Source organism: Zophobas morio, unplaced genomic scaffold, assembly GCF_036711695.1.
Source record: "Zophobas morio isolate AGI-343-1 ecotype UQ-CSIRO unplaced genomic scaffold, CSIRO_AGI_Zmor_V1 ptg000005l, whole genome shotgun sequence".
Lineage (NCBI taxonomy): Eukaryota > Metazoa > Arthropoda > Insecta > Coleoptera > Tenebrionidae > Zophobas > Zophobas morio.
The window spans coordinates 6,476,904-6,493,964 of record NW_026972110.1 but is presented as its reverse complement, the minus strand read 5'-3'; the positions used below and the strand labels follow the sequence as shown (position 1 = coordinate 6,493,964).

General features: G+C 33.5%; 1 protein-coding gene across 1 annotated transcript; it reads right to left on the bottom strand.

Annotated features, from left to right (window-relative positions):
- Nucleotides 1-1,695: 1,695 nt before the first annotated feature.
- Nucleotides 1,696-7,744, bottom strand: LOC135122526 (cryptochrome-1). Its single transcript, XM_064046755.1, has 6 exons — nt 7,597-7,744; nt 4,101-4,357; nt 3,032-3,866; nt 2,449-2,589; nt 2,248-2,399; nt 1,696-2,195 (listed from the first exon to the last, which is right to left on the bottom strand). The coding sequence occupies exons 2-6, from the start codon at nt 4,298-4,300 to the stop codon at nt 1,916-1,918; spliced, it is 1,608 nt and encodes a 535-aa protein (XP_063902825.1). The 5' UTR covers nt 4,301-4,357; nt 7,597-7,744; the 3' UTR covers nt 1,696-1,915.
- Between the last annotated feature and the right edge of the window lie 9,317 nt (nt 7,745-17,061).

The window sequence follows — 17,061 nt, the reverse complement described above, 5'->3', positions numbered from 1 at the left end:
AGATCAACTAACGAAAAATAATCCACAGGCAATTAGATTCCTGAAAACAAAAGTACATTTTTAATCAAAAATCCGCTGCCATAACTGTAAATACTCGAGCGATGTAAACCTGTCCGTATTAACTGTGATCGATTTATTATTTACTGAAATCTGGAACTACATGAAAATAAATTTTCCCAACTCTCATTTTTTCAATAAGATAGGAAGCTGTCGTATTATTTTCGAAGTGCAAAAAGGTTTCTAAATAGATAAATATACGTGGGTTGTTGGATTGGTGGGCGCAGACCTATAGCGTGGTCGGCACAGTTTCCGGATTTCGCTCCACTAGATTCTTTCTGTGGGAATACTTAAAATCGATAGTGTATGAAACACCTCCGCAAAAGTGCTCCCAGAGGACTTCTGAAATGTTACGTAATCCTAGACAAACGTTTAAAAGCCAAGAGGAAAATGGCGAACACTTTGAACATATGCTGAAATAAATTTGGATTAACAGTTTTCCCATTATTACGTTTATTACCCATATAACATCGAAATACAGGATTACGAAAATTGCTGACACGTTTCGACAACTACGTTGACATTATCAATACAATACTAACATTTTCCTAGGATTTTTGCACATCAAACTTAGCACACGCAGGTAATAAAAATTAAAGGAGCATTAAAATCATGTTCGAAAAACCTATGTATTTCATTTAAAATTTTTAATTCACGGTGAAAATGTAACAATTCATTTGTGGTTCACATCTATCACACTTTTGTTTAGTTCCAAAGTTAATAGGGAAGTGGAAGACTTTTGGAAACCACCATAAAAGTAATGCTAATTTCACTTGAGATACACAGTTAAAATTGAAAGGCATTAAAATAGTCCACATACAATCGACATTTAATATTTGTAACTTAATAAAGTGTGTACAGCGGCCTATTCTGAACCCCTTTGTTACCCAAATCATGAATTATCAGTTTATGACCTTCACCACCAGTTAGTTTGACTGTTCAAGCCATATTTGTTATTCATTGGAAAACCATTTGGCAGTGTTGTAATTCTTTGAAAACATACTGTTGTTGTGCAGTATTTGATATGTTTGGTGTTGTACATATATATAATACTTAATGCTATAGCGTTTTACAATATTTTAAAATTCGAAAATTTTTATTTCAATCACTGCCATTGATCTACTGAATGCATGCGGCAGACTGTTGAACTAGGATGTTTAACGCAGTCTGTCAGTAGTTAAACATCCCAATATTAGTCTATTAAATTATTTGTACGTTCCAAATGAAATAAGAAATAACTTATTAAAAAATGGGACTTGATAACATGACGTGAAATAGTTATATTAGCATCTACAACCGAAAAAAAAATACGAAAGAAAGTTTGAGGCCTGACGAAAGGTCCAAGGGCGGGAACTATCTTTCGGCTAGAAGCTCATACAACAATTTAACTATAAAAAACATTAAATTCAATTGTGTGATTCTAGACTAGGCAACAGACGAAAAATTATAAAGCCTGAAACTTTGGCCATTCATTTCAAAATATGGTCACTTTTTTTCAGTGCGTAATGTGTTGGAAACAAAAATTTATAGCAAACAGTCGTATAACGAATGAATATCCTTAAATACAATTTTAATTGTGTCATCTGACAAAGGAAAAGATTGCAGATGAGCTTTGTTTGTAAGCTACAACTTACTGGAGTAACAATGAATCAGAACCACGGTCGTGTTAAAACAGTTTAATCACTTACCTAATTAGATATCAGATTACAGTGTTTGAAAACTGTTAATGTTTTTGAAACATTTAATTATGACACATTTAGGTATAACAGACTGAAAACACAGAATGTATAAAAATTTGACAATTATAGACTAGTAACATGCGTATATTAAATAGTAAACTAACGGCAAAAGAAGAATCTTATTTGCTACTAGGATTACCGACGGTAACAACATTCGGTTGTTCTTGGTATCCTTCTTTATATTTACGGGAGTTCTCCACATTACGATAATTTGAAAGCTGTTGATATACTTGTTTCATTCTTTGAATATTAATTCGACTGGCCGCAGCGTGATTAACAATCGGCAGAGAATAATCTTTCCCGACAATGCATTTTGCAGCCCGCTGTATATGTTCTGGAGCAGTCCAAGGTTCATGAATATACTGCGTTGGTATATTTTTCAACACTGGTAAATATTTCCTGGCAAAAAACTTACGTTATTGTTTGTTATGTTAATTTTTACAACTGCTACCTTATGTAATCCCCATTAGGATCTGCTTTTCTTCCAAATTTAATCGGACAGTAACAATGGAAAAACTGTTGGAAGAAACTGGAGCAGGAAAGCCACATCCACATCCCTGCGTTTACTGACCAGTCTGCATCAAGGAGTAATTCCTCAAACACCTAAAAAGGATTTGTTCTATTGTCAAATCAGAAAAGATTCTCCATTTACCTTCATTCCTTCTTCCCAAGATAACCATAGGTCCCCACGAGTCAAAAAACACGCAACCGCATGCCTTGCCACATGATGTATCCAACCTTCTTCGCGAAGTTGTGTCATGATAGCATCTATCCAAGGAAATCCAGTTTGTCCCTATATTTACAAAAAAAAAAAAACTAGTGATTGTCTTGGTGGATAAATGATTAAAAACTTTGCATGTTGTATATTAAAGACACATATAAATAGGGTGGAAGATCAGGAACAAGCAGCCAACTTGAGCGAATGTAGAGAATGTAAATTAGAACAATATGAATGATAACTCGTTGAAAAAAGCGTCCAAGAGAAGCTTAAATATTTTCGAATGATATAATTAAATAGACAAAAGTTGTTTGAAATTGGTAAAAGCAATTAATAATTGTAAATTTTTAAATATCTTTAAAAGCTTAAAAATAGTTGAAGATAAGAACGCATTTAAATCAATGTCAATTTTTATAAATTGGTGTAATTAAATTTCCCTTTCATAAAAAATTTATAATATTCATAAGTGAAGAATCCACTCCAAAACCCTGTTAGCGTCATAATATAGTTTACTTACGTTTGCCCACTTTGCTAACGCTTCTGCATTCTTATCCCACGGAATTTGAACACATATTGGATTACCAATCATTTTATCAAAATTAGGATTCTTTGTAGCAGCACAATAAAAGAACTCCCTCCATAATAGTTGTCCGTGAAGCGATAAAGGTGGAAACGCTTTCTTAATCTTCTTGTAGAGGTCAGTAAGTTGATAATAAAACAATCTAGTTGACAAACACCCAAACCGAAGATATGGCGATAATCCCGTTTGTGATGGCAACAACGACTGAGGAGTCATCTTTGGTCTCCCGAAGGATGCTACCCAAGCCTTCCGTTCCAGATGCCTCTCCAGCCTCGCTAGTGCTTCACTCTCCCCTCCTTGCCATACAGGTGGTATGAGTCCGTCCGTATCAAACCCTAGTTCTTCCAGTGTAGGCACCCCATATTTTTCGTCATGGTCCTCGGTTAAAGGTGTGTGGGCTCCATTTAAAGAACCAAAGGTAACGGGCGGTTCTGGTTGCGGAGGCTGTCCCATGCAAGCTATAATTGCTAAGAACTGGTGGTAAGTCAAAGGAGCTCTTCCGCTGTTTCGGTCTATTATGTCTTGTAAGGGGTACAACGTATGAGATACTCTTTGCACTACGGAAATGCCTAGTTCTTGGCATAGTGTTGTGAGGTTGTGATCCCGTACTCCACCGAATGGTTCGGGATCTTCTTCAAAAGTGAGAAATGTTGTGCCCCACTCTTTGAAAAGCTTAGGCAAAGCGTCAGCTGGTTGACCTCTAATGACGAAAAGACGCGAGTTTAGTTTTCGCAGATTTCGGTCTAGATCTTCTAGGCACTGAAGAAGGAACCTGGAAAATGGAAGTGGGTCAAAAATACGTGTATGTGTACCAAAAAAAGATGTTTTCGGTTTCATTGCACTCGCATATTCTTAATGATTATAAATATTAATATGTATTAATTATGAAGCTAACATCATAAGAAAACATATCCAGAGATTAAATTTTGTGATAACCAAATGTATATAATTTATTTCTGTTATGCGTAACAATGTACATTTTCCCACGATTAAGCAGGTTACTTGCCTCCACTTGTTTATGCCAACATTTGAAGAGCCTGCAAACCAAGGGTCAAGAACGAAAACACAGCGGAATGTCCTGGCTCCTTTTAATCCTTCTCGCAGTGATGGGTTGTCATGTAAGCGCAATCCTTTACGGAACCAATGTACCATGTGCTTATCCTGACCCTTGGACGCCCGGCCCGCATCTCCAATAGCCCCACTCATCTACTTTTTACGAACATACATGGTTATTCTAGTTTAGACTGTTGAATAACGGTGTTTCTGCAAGAGAAGAAAAATGTACCTAATAAATTTGCAACGTTTTAAAGCCTAAATTACGTACAGAAGTATTGAAATTCTGTAAAAGCCACTGTTTTTAGCTTGAAAGGCGACGCTGTTTTTGAAGCAGATCTTTCTAATTGCTTCTAAAATAGAGTAGGTACCGTTAAATCATTCAGCTTTCATTGTTTTTATCTTAATAAATTTTATTTTTTTATCGATTGAAAATAACACTTGTGTGTTATAATCGTACTTTACTGATCTATTAAAATCCATTGAAAAAATATAGGTTGTTGTCGTGACGGTCGACGCCGTACTGGGTGATTTTGAAGGATTTGCAATAAAAAATATGGAATAGCTCACAATAAAATTAATTACACTGTGTAAAGTTCACGTTCCTAAGTGTGAAGTAAATACATATAAATTGTTATACACGCCACGTCATGGTAGTGTTTCTTGACCTACCAAAACTACTATTCAATGAATGGCACAGAACGACTAGGATTAAGAACCAAACAACCGATGCACTGATAAGCAACGTACGAAAACACGGTAAGGGCCAGTCAGGTATCAGAACAACTTTTTCTGTTTCAAGCGTGGCGGCATGGTGATGTTTGCCCATGAATTGTGGATTGAGCGCTCTCCAAATCACGCGATTCCGTGTGCGCCAACATTTAAATGAATGGTACAGCATCTCCGAGATCGTGGTACCTTCACGCTTCAAACTCACGATCGTGACCGTGATAGCACCGAAAGAATACTGCAAGCTGAAGAACAAATTTTGGAACGCGTCGAAGAAGAGCCCGACATCAGCACTCGGCGACTTGCAGCTGAAGTTGGAATTTCACAGTTTGCAGTGCATCGTACATTAAAAGAACAAGGCTTACATCCACACCACGTTTAAAAAGTGCAAGCTTTGGAGCCCGCTGATTTTCCACGTCGTGTAGTTTACTACGGATGGTTGTTGCAGCAAAGTAGTAAACACCCTAAATTTTTAAATTGCATTCTGTTTACGGAAGAAGCAGGATTCACTCGCAATGCTATTTTCAACAGCCACAACACTCACATTTGGTCCGATGAAAATCTACACGCTCGTCAAGAAGTACGATTTCAACGACCATTTTCCATAAATGTGCGGGCCGGTATCATAAATGACGTTTAGTTTGACGTTATGTTTTACCAAACAGACTAAATGCGGCACAGTACCTCGAGTTTTTAAACAATGTGTTGGAAGAGCAGCTAAATATGGAACTGCCTCTAGAAATGCTCTAGGTGAACGAGTTCGCATGTGGTATTTGCATGATGGGCACCACCACATTTTGCTAGGCCAGTAACTGAATGGTTAAAGAACCATTTTTCTAACCAGTGAGCCAGTAGAAACGGCCCAGTAGCCTGGCCTACGCGTTCACCCGATCTCAATCCGGGTGTTTTTGTCTGTGGGGTTGGATGAAACAGTTTATAGAAATCAACAATGTCCAGAAACTATCGAAGAGTTTCAACAACGAGTGGAAGTGGCAGCAGCTACAGTTCGTGGAATTCCCGGTGTTTTTTTACGTATCCGAGCAAACATGTTGCGACGTGCTGAAGCCTGTATTGCTAGTCAAAGGCAACAGTTTCAACATTTATTGTGAAAAGGTAGTAGCATTCTAAGTTGCTTTTATTTTACTAATAAAGAACGAACGAATGAAGACCAGCAAAATGTCGGTTTTGCTTTAATTGAACCTGAAAGTATTTAGATCGTTTTTATTCGAAGATTTTTCTACCTACTGTTTCCAAGATGGATCAGTGGCATCGCATCGAGGGTGGTGCATGGGGGTTTTGCCTTATTCGACTATTAATTTGTTTTTTCTATATTTCCAATTTACTAGGGTACGTGATGCCGTGGTAACAATTATTACATATATTTCAAAATCACCCTGTATATGCATCACATTTGCAGTGTATTAAATTAAGTTTTCCTCCTTAACAAAAAACATCGGCTTACACGAAATTTCAATATTACATTTGTTTTATCTGGGTTAGCCTGTATATCACAGTGCTAAATCCTGGAATCCATTCTGTTTACGTTATTTGTCAACGACTATCAAAATAGCAAATTTTTTTGGCTATATAAAAAGGGAATACTTTAAAAAAATTTTAAAATAAGAATTAGTGGACGAAATTACCAACAATTGCAAATTGAATGAAAACCTTCAAATCTTGCGATTTTAGCGGTACAAAATTTTTACCACAGCTACAAAACATCCCAATTATTTGTCTCGTTTAAATTTACTCAAATAACAGATTTTGACGTTTCCAAAGCAACAAAACACAGAACGCATTTAAACTTACAACACACTATAAATATTATTATTACATTATTAATAACCACTGCGTATTACCATTGTTATTACGTAGAGACGGTTATGAAAGAGAGGAATTTATATGTCAGACAAAAAAGACTGCAAAACGTTAGCAGTGTTAACACTCGTGTACATTTTGATATATAAGTACGTATTTATACACGTTTGGATCAACTTTGATATCTTAATAGATACTAATTTGGAAATATTGTCTTGTATTTTATTTTGTCCGTTAACCAGTTGAAAGACATACATTTTTTGATTTAGATTTTATTACATTAAACAATTTAAAGCTTTTACACTGGTAAATAACTCGTGAATCTTAAAAAAAATAAGTACGGCCAGTTTACAAAAAAAAAATTGTTACGATTTTCCTTTTTTTTAAATCCAACAAATATCAGAAAAATATGTAGTTGCATAAAAAAAAATAAATTCTGACAAAATCTGGGGCACCAATATTACTACGATGAATTATGATCATGATCACAGTATCTAATGTACCTATCTTTTATTTCTTGGAGGTAGGTACTAGTTTTGAGGTATTTTCATCTCTCGTTTAATATTAATTATTAAAAAATATCTATATTTAAATACAAATAATAATAATGTAATAATAAAAAATGTATTTAACAAAATAAATTTAGTTTAGTTTTATCAACAATTGAACAATTCGAAAATATATTTTTTTAAATTTTTTAAATAGTAATACTTAAAATTAACAAATTCGGTGAAACCAGGTTGATATGTCATTAAAATCAACTATTCATGCATTGATAATTAATTTCATTTCATTTACTGCTTACTTTTTGCGGCTAATACATGTTGTCACTAGTTACAATAACTACATCTAAAGGTCACTTGCTAACAACTGGGTCAACTCAAACTGCATTTACTCATTACCTGATCGTTTGTCTGAAAATCTATTGTTGTTATGCCAGCAATAAAAAGGAGTCTTTCGATTACACTTCACAATAAATTTCGTAAAATTTTAAACCGGGGCGAAACTCTTCGGCACTCTTGTCTTCCACGACAACTACAACGTGATCGCCGTTCTTGCAGTCGCGCAATTGGTTCATGCCATCACGTGAACAGTCTGGTCACGTTGCGTTCGGTGTGCTTTTTACGGAAACCCTTCACCTTTCAATGATGTAATAAAGATGGAAAATTTGTGCTTGAAATTTATTTTTAGTGGAATTAATGAATGGCCGACCCACTGATCAACAACACATTGTCCGACCCGTTTTGTAAGAAACAAGTTGTTGTGTTCGTGACTGAAAACTGAAAACACTTTGTATTGTCATTTTGATGAGTTTTATTTGCTTCTGCAATATTGTAAATTAATACAAAACGAATTGTTCATTCACTGGAGTTACGCTGTAGTACATAAATACACGTGTTTCACCTTAAAGTTTGTCATTCAAATAACCCATTTGAAAAAAAAAGTTATAATCAGATTGAATAACAAAACAAAAGTTATACAACGACTTATACTCGACCTGATTACAGAAAAAAATGTTTTATAAAAATAATACTTATTGATGCGAGACTTTGTTAAAATTTTGTCTTAAATGCACTTGCTGTTCAAGTCCAACGAGATGATGGTATGGTGGGTCCAGTTTTGGGTACTTGAACGTCCTAGTTTTGGCATGAACATTAAAAACTTCTGTGATGAAGAGGGAAGTTTAGTGCTCCTAACCACGGCATCAAGTGTACTTCTGAGTTCTTGTAACAATTTTGTAGAAATTATCATCTGTGTTGACATTAGATATCTTTACTACTGCAACCAATAAATATTTCATGCAATAATTAGCTCTTTCACATTATGTTTTTACTTTTGAAACCTTCCTCCAACAGGTGGTCTCCCACTAATAATAATACGATAGTAGCATGAAGGTAAAATTCTACCTCCATGGCTAGTGGTCATATTAATATTGCAATATTATATACAAGGTGCTGAAAAAATGGCGTACCAATTCTATGACACGTTGTTCAGGAGTGTCTATAGAACAAAGAAAAAATAATTAAAAAATTCGTGGGACCAAATGTATAAAATATAGTCCGCTTCAAAATTTAACTTTTAATTTCAATATATCACCATATTCTAATTCACCACTTATTAGTGTTGGATACATGAAATCAATTAGACTTCCATTATTCAAAATAATTTTGGAGGTATCTTGTTTCCATCCACAGTTTCCTTTATTTTATAATATAACAAAAAACTTAAAATTGTTTAGGATGAATTGGAAAAGTGTGGGTAATTTTTAGAGCTTTTTGATTTATCGGTATAAATCGATATTTTGTTTCGGTAAGTTGACGTAAGGAACTTTTTAATGATTTTTCCTGAACTTAGACTTGTGAACTTAATAATGTACCGTTGAGTTGGTTCGCCATTTTTTCAGCATGTATATTGTATATACAGGGTCGCTACAAAGAACGGAAAGCAGTTGAATATCGCGAGAATGGGTTGCTGAATCTTTTTGAAATTTGGGCTGTTCCTAGGAATACTCAAGTTCTATTTTCTGCAATTTTTTTAAATTCTATACTTCATTTGTTTTTCAGATGCAATGCTAACTTGATTTTTTTTAATAGCACTAGTAGTCAAATGTTCCTTTTGTAAATAGTGCATTTTTTGCTGAATTCAGAAATGCAACGCAATCATTATTTTATTTTTTCCCAGCATGGTACAATAAATTGTCAAAATAAAAATACTGAAAATCAATAAATCGTAGCTAGCCTTGATAATACTATCACCTTTCATAGTGCTGGCGTGGGACATTTTATTCAAAAATTATACTAGTACCCAATCATTGTAAAAATGAAAGAACTGTGGGAACATAAACTGAAATAAAGATGCCATCGTACCAGATTGATTTAAATGCTGTTTCCAAATAATTTACAAATTATTCTAGAAATATGTACATTATTGTTATGAAAGCTTTTTGAAAAATTTAAATAAAAAGTTACATTATTGAAAAAAGATCAAATTAACATTTAAAAAACAACAATTTTACAAGAAATGTTCAAAATGTTATCCATTTACTTCCAGGCCATAGTAAATATATATGTTGCGCAAATTTTTCAAATGAATCTGTTAGAATATAAGGAGGAAATCAGTAATCAGAATCACATTTAATATCTTTCTTGGAGTTCTTCGATGTTTTGTGGTTTATTAAAAAAAACTCGATTTTTTACATAACCCTACAGAAAAAAATTGGTCTAAAGAGTTTAGACAGTACTTCCCTCGCTGTCGGAAACTTGACGAGTGCATGCCTATTGTGGTTTTTTTCTCATTACATTTTTGTAGTGGGAATTTAAAAAAAAAATTGTGATGACGTCATCAACATTTTTGCAAGGACACGTATATCAGTTGGGATAGATGTAGTGTAATACTAAGAATAAAATTATTGTATTCCCAAATTTTCGGGAAAATGAATTGGGTCGTTTTGAATATTGATTTCTTATAATCAATAAAATAACGAAACAATTTACTCACGTATACGGCGTCGGTGTGTAATATCTAGAGAGCGGATTTCTGTCGGGCTAGGCAAGGCCAAACTCGGTACGGCTCGTACGGGATGCGAATTCATTGCGGTTGCGGACTGCACTTCGTTTATTTGAGATTAGAATAACGCTTTTTCGTTGCACTCTGCTGTTAATTCCCGTTCTCATTTACTTAGCCGTTTGATTAATAAATCGTTAATTATATTTATGGAATTAGTACCGATTAAACGTGACGTAGCCCGACAAAAATCCGCTGTCTAGTAATATGAAAGGCAACTGTAAATCGTTTATGTATAAACATTTCTTAATTTAAGATGACAAGCGTAACAGCATACGTGAGAGTCAAACAGAGAAACTGTAAACAAAACGACCATCGGTTTTATTGCTTCGACTTCCGCTTATTATATAAAACATTGGGTTTTATTTTAATTCTTGACGGTGAAATTCACAATTGGTTGATTATAAACATGTCTATTTCACATTCGCGGAACCAAGTGAGCGCATAAAACAAATGCAGGTCTGTAATGTTAAAGTCGATGTAAATAAGCGTGCTACCCTTATGTTTCAACCGAGTTTTTCCTTTAACAAATTTTGTGTCTACCAAATTGGGTTGGTTGGGGTGTAATACTAATAATAAGTGTTGCCTTTAATTTAATCAATAAAATAAATTGACTTCATTAATTTTTTTGAACCACCTCTTAAGAAAATCTTAAAAATATGAATGGAATGATAAATCACAAGTACAAACTCATCATATTTTTTGCATTTTAGATAGGATTTATTCAGCAAAATTTAAGGGTGACGTCATCAATTTTTTTAGGAGGGATGAACAAATACATTTTGAACAAAAGTTTACCATGCTTATAATAACTTTAAAATATTCCCAAGATTTCAAAGCATTCGGTTTTGTAATTCCTGATTAAATCAATAAAATATATTTACGCATTCATTAATTTTTTTGAGTCACTCTGTATATGCAAATCCAAAAAATATGAATGGAGTGATAAATGACAAGTACAGACTCATCATATTTTGTACATTTTAGATATGATTTATTCGGCAAACTTTCGAGCTGACGTCATCAAGTTTTTGGAGGGGATAAGCAAATATATTTTGACTAAACATTTATTATGCTCTTTATGACCTTAAAACATCTGCAAGATTTCAGAGCATTCGGTTTTGTAGTTCCTGATTAAATCAATAAAATATATTTACGCATACATTAATTTTTTTGAGTCACCCTGTATATGCAAATCCAAAAAATATGAATGGAGTGATAAATTACAAGTACAGACTCATCATATTTTTACAGTTTAGATAGGATTTATTCGGCAAACTTTCGAGCTGACGTCATCAATTTTTTGGAGAGGATAAGCAAATATATTTTGACTAAACATTTATTATGCTCTTTATAACCTTAAAACATCTGCAAGATTTCAAAGCATTCGGTTTTGTAGTTTCTGAGTAAATCAGTAAAATAAATTTACGCATTCATTAATTTTTTTGAGTCACCCTGTATATGCAAATCCAAAAAATATGAATGGAGTGATAGATCACAAGTACAGAATCATCATATTTTGTACATTTTAGATATGATTTATTCCACAAACTTTTGAGCTGACGTCATCAAGTTTTTGGAGGGGATAAACAAATATTTTTTGACTAAAGATTTATGATGCTCTTTATAGCCTTAAAACATCTGCAACATTTCAAAGCATTCTGGTTAGCAGATTAAAAATTAAATTTCAAAATGTTGTTTTATAATTTTGATTTTTTTTCCAAAAATCTGGACGTTTCGGGTGAAAAGTCGATTCAGAGTTGTAAACTACATGTGTAGGACTATGTTATTTTATACAATTGAAAACCCATTTACTATGTACAATTTTGAAGTGACGTCATCGCATTAGTGGTGGGGATGATTAGACAAATTTTGGTTAGCGTTTTACCATCTACATGATATTCTTAATATAAGTACAAAATTTCACAACAATCGGTCTAGTACTTTCGGAGATTATCTGTCTAATAAAAATCCGGGACGGCAGACGGACAGACGGACAGACGGACAGACGGACAGACGGACAGACGGACGGACAGACGGACAGACAGACGGAAATGGGAGACCTATTTCTTCGTCTTCTAGGGGTCATGAAAGATCGAGAAAACGTAAAAGTAGAGAGTCGGCCGACGGACTCGATTACAATACTTCCTTTGCTTACGCTCGGGAAGTAAAAGTCAAGTGGGGTTAAATCAGGTGACCTCGCTGGCTACTTAACTGCTCCCCTTCGTCCTATCTACCTTCCAGGAAAAGTTTCATTAAAGTAATTCCGTATTTGACGTTCGAAGTGAGGAGGTGCTCCATCTTCTTGGAATCAGATGGACTCTGCAGGTAAATTTGGGTTTTCATAGTTGCGAATTTTTTTGTACTTCGAATGAACTCGACTATTAGCACGTTCAGATAATAAGTATCAGCGGCGGCATACATTTGTGTTAAAACAAAATGAAATTTTATTATTGATTTTGTCTCTTTAAAACAGAAGAAAGAACTAATTAATTGATAAGTTATGTGCTTCGAGACGCAACGTTATTTGCACACTAGTAATACATATATTTTTATTCTTTAGAATTATTTATAGAAGATGTTTAAAAAAATTATAGAATCACTCACTGGATTTTATAAATTTAGTATAAAAAGCTTTATTTAATTTTCCGAACATTCTGAGAAAACAGTACTATTTTTTATTTAAATATAGAGATGTTTCCATACAAAAATTAAATTTACGGAACCATCTTTTGTGACTAAGAAACTGGACTTCTTGCCTCAGAGGCGAGGGAAGTTCTGCCGAAATAACTTTAGATTCATTTTTTATTACTTAGCTTGAGTAGCCACTAAAATTCCACGGCCCAATATCCTGATAACGGATAGAGATAATATTTCTGTAAAAGCCACTGTTTTTAGCTTGAAGAGGGAAGTTTATTTAGTACATTGCGAATATGATACATATGACGTCGGTGTCGTTACGCAAACTTTTGTTTATTTTTTTTAACGGCTGCGTATATTTTATCACACTTAAATTCTATATCTAGTTCCCATATTATATTGTCATGGAAACCTAAGTCCAAACACAGACACTACTACTGTTGTCACATCAGAAAAATTAAAGTATAACAATATTTCTTTTTTAATTCTAAAAAAACTTTATTATAAAAATTGGATCGGTAATGTAAGTTCCACTCCATGGCCAGCCCGCAACCCAAATTTATCACTGTTAGTATTTGCCACCCTTGTGTGATTTATAGAATAAAATAAAAAAAAATGTATTAAATTGTTTGTGGCTTTAACTTAAATGAGAGCTCCTGAAATAGAAATTACTAACTATTATTTGTAAAATAAAGTGTAAACTTTATTTCTCTGAACTGTACTTTTTATATTTGTTAATTTATTTTTCTTATAGGTTGAAAATAAAATAAATACCTAAGTTAACCTATTTAAAATGTTAAAAATATATACGCTGAATAAGAAAAATCATCGATTGTTATTTTTAAATGCCATTTATCAAATCTATCGTGCATAAATATTAATGACCGACCGTGCATTTAATTGGCAGACACTAGTTTATTATACGCTGGGACAGGAACCGTCATTGGAAAAAAGCTAAATTTTTAAAGAATAAAAGATTGTATTACATTTGTAGAAAATAACTACCCCCTTTTTGATTATGTACCTATTGTTTTTACTTCCTGAGCATAAGCAAAGGAAGTATTGTAATCGACTCCGTCGGCCGACTCTCTACTTTTACGTTTTCTCGACCTTTCGTGACCCCTACAGGACGAAGAAATAGGTCTCCCGTTTCCGTCTGTCCGTCTGTCTGCCGTCACGGATTTTTATTAGACAGATAATCTCCGAAAGTACTGGACCGATTGTGAAATTTTGTATTTATATTAGAAATACCATGTAGATGGTAAACGCTAACCAAAATTTGTTTAATCATTCCCACCACTGATGCTATGACGTCACTTCAAAATTGTACATAGCAAATGGGTTTTAAATTGTATAAAATAACATAGTCCTAAACATGTAGTTTACGACTCCGAATAGAGTTTTACCAGAAATGTCCAGATTTTTGGAAAAAAATCAAAATTAAAGAACAACATTTTGCAATTTAATTTGGAATCTGCTGAACCGAATGCTTTGAAATCTTACAGATGTTTTAAGATTATAAAGAGCATAATGAATTTTTAGTCAAAATATATTAGCTTGTCCCCTCCAAAAAATTGATGACGTCAGTTCAAAAGTTTGCCGAATAAATCCTATCTAAAATGTACAAAATATGATGAGTCTGGACTTGTAATTTATCATTCCATTCATATATTTTGGATTATTTGCTTATACAGGGTGACTCAAAAAATTAATGAATGCGTAAATTTATTTTATTGATTTAATCAGGAACTACAAAAGCGAATCCTTTGAAATCTTGGAGATGTTTTAAAGTTATCATAAGCATGGTAAATTTTTGATCAAAATGTATTTGCTCATCCCTCCTAAAAAATTGATGACGCCGCCCCAAAATTTTGCTGAAAAAATGCTATCTTAAATGTATAAAGATTATGACTCTATACTTGTGATTTATCACTGCATTAATATTTTTTGGATTTGCGTATACAGGGCAACTAAAAAAATTATCATTGTATTTCAGAAGCAAGAGAAATTGTGTCGAAACAACTTTCGACCAATTTTTTTACTTCCCGAGCGTAAGCAAAGGAAGTATTGTAATCGAGTCCGTCGGCCGACTCTCTACTTTTACGTTTTCTCGATCTTTCATGACCCCTAGAAGACGAAGAAATAGGTCTCCCATTTCCGTCTGTCTGTCCGTCTGTCCGTCTGTCCGTCCGTCTGTCCGTCTGTCCGTCTGTCTGTCCGTCTGTCCGTCTGTCCGTCCGTCTGTCCGTCTGTCCGTCCGTCTGTCCGTCTGTCCGTCCGTCTGTCCGTCTGTTGTCCCGGATTTTTATTAGACAGATAATCTCCGAAAGTACTCGACCGATTGTTGTGAAATTTTGTACTTATATTAAGAATATCATGTAGATGGTAAAACGCTAACCAAAATTTGTCTAATCATCCCCACCACTAATGCGATGACGTCACTTCAAAATTGTACATAGTAAATGGGTTTTCAATTGTATAAAATAACATAGTCCTACACATGTAGTTTACAACTCCGAATCGACTTTTCACCCGAAACGTCCAGATTTTTGGAAAAAAAATCAAAATTATAAAACAACATTTTGAAATTTAATTTTTAATCTGCTAACCAGAATGCTTTGAAATGTTGCAGATGTTTTAAGGCTATAAAGAGCATCATAAATCTTTAGTCAAAAAATATTTGCTTACCCCCTCCAAAAACTTGATGACGTCAGCTCAAAAGTTTGTGGAATAAATCATATCTAAAATGTACAAAATATGATGAGTCTGTACTTGTGATCTATCACTCCATTCATATTTTTTGGATTTGCATATACAGGGTGACTCAAAAAAATTAATGAATGCGTAAATATATTTTATTGATTTAATCAGGAACTACAAAACCGAATGCTCTGAAATCTTGCAGATGTTTTAAGGTCATAAAGAGCATAATAAATGTTTAGTCAAAATATATTTGCTTATCCCCTCCAAAAACTTGATGACGTCAGCTCGAAAGTTTGCCGAATAAATCTTATCTAAACTGTACAAAATATGATGAGTCTGTACTTGTAATTTATCACTCCATTCATATTTTTTGGATTTGCATATACAGGGTGACTCAAAAAAATTAATGAATGCGTAAATTTATTTTTTCGATTTAATCATGAACTGCAAAACCGAATGCTTTGAAATCTTGCAGATGTTTTAAGGTTATAAAGAGCATAATAAATGTTTAGTCAAAATACATTTGCTTATCCCCTCCAAAAAATTGATGACGTCAGCTCGAAAGTTTGCCGAATAAATCATATCTAAAATGTACAAAATATGATGAGTCTGTACTTGTGATCTATCACTCCATTCATATTTTTTGGATTTGCATATACAGGGTGACTCAAAAAAATTAATGAATGCGTAAATTTATTTTACTGATTTACTCAGAAACAACAAAACCGAATTCTTTGAAATCCACTGCGAAAAAAAAAACATAATAGGCATGCAGTCGTCACGTTTCCGACAGCGAGGGAAGTACTGTCGAAACTCTTTAGACCAATTTTTTATAATAATAATCTATGTTACACTTATTCTTTAAACTCTATACTACTTACATATCCATAGATAGTGTATAGCTAAATATTTAAATTTTACAACTACACGTTTAAATAATAATTATTGTTGTCCATTGTGCTGCACAAAAAAAAAATTGCAAAAGCTAAAGAAAAGGTATGTGTATTTAACTGTTATATACACATCTAACCTCGTAGCAATTTTACAATAGTAATTTTTTTCTAAAATTTCCTATTTTTCTTGATAAAGTGACCATTCACCTTATGATGGACATTTATAATAGATTTGTTACATGTCTTAATGGAACGCAAAATAATTTCTCAAAAAAAGCGTAACAATTGTGTCAAGAGATTGATGCTTGATTGTGCGTTCAGTTTAAATCCATTTGTTTTGAAGAGTAAAAATGAAAAGCCGCATAATTTACGCTTTCCAAAAAATGTCTGTGCTAATACTTTCTTCACGCATATTTGTTATTTAGTAGAACATCTGAAACAGTGAAACTAATGTCATTTACAAATTATAGGTACTCTTAACAAAAAAAAAAGAGAATTCTAAGGAGTGGCGATTTTTACATATTTAAGATACGATAAAATTTGTGTTTATCAAAATAGATAGCTGAT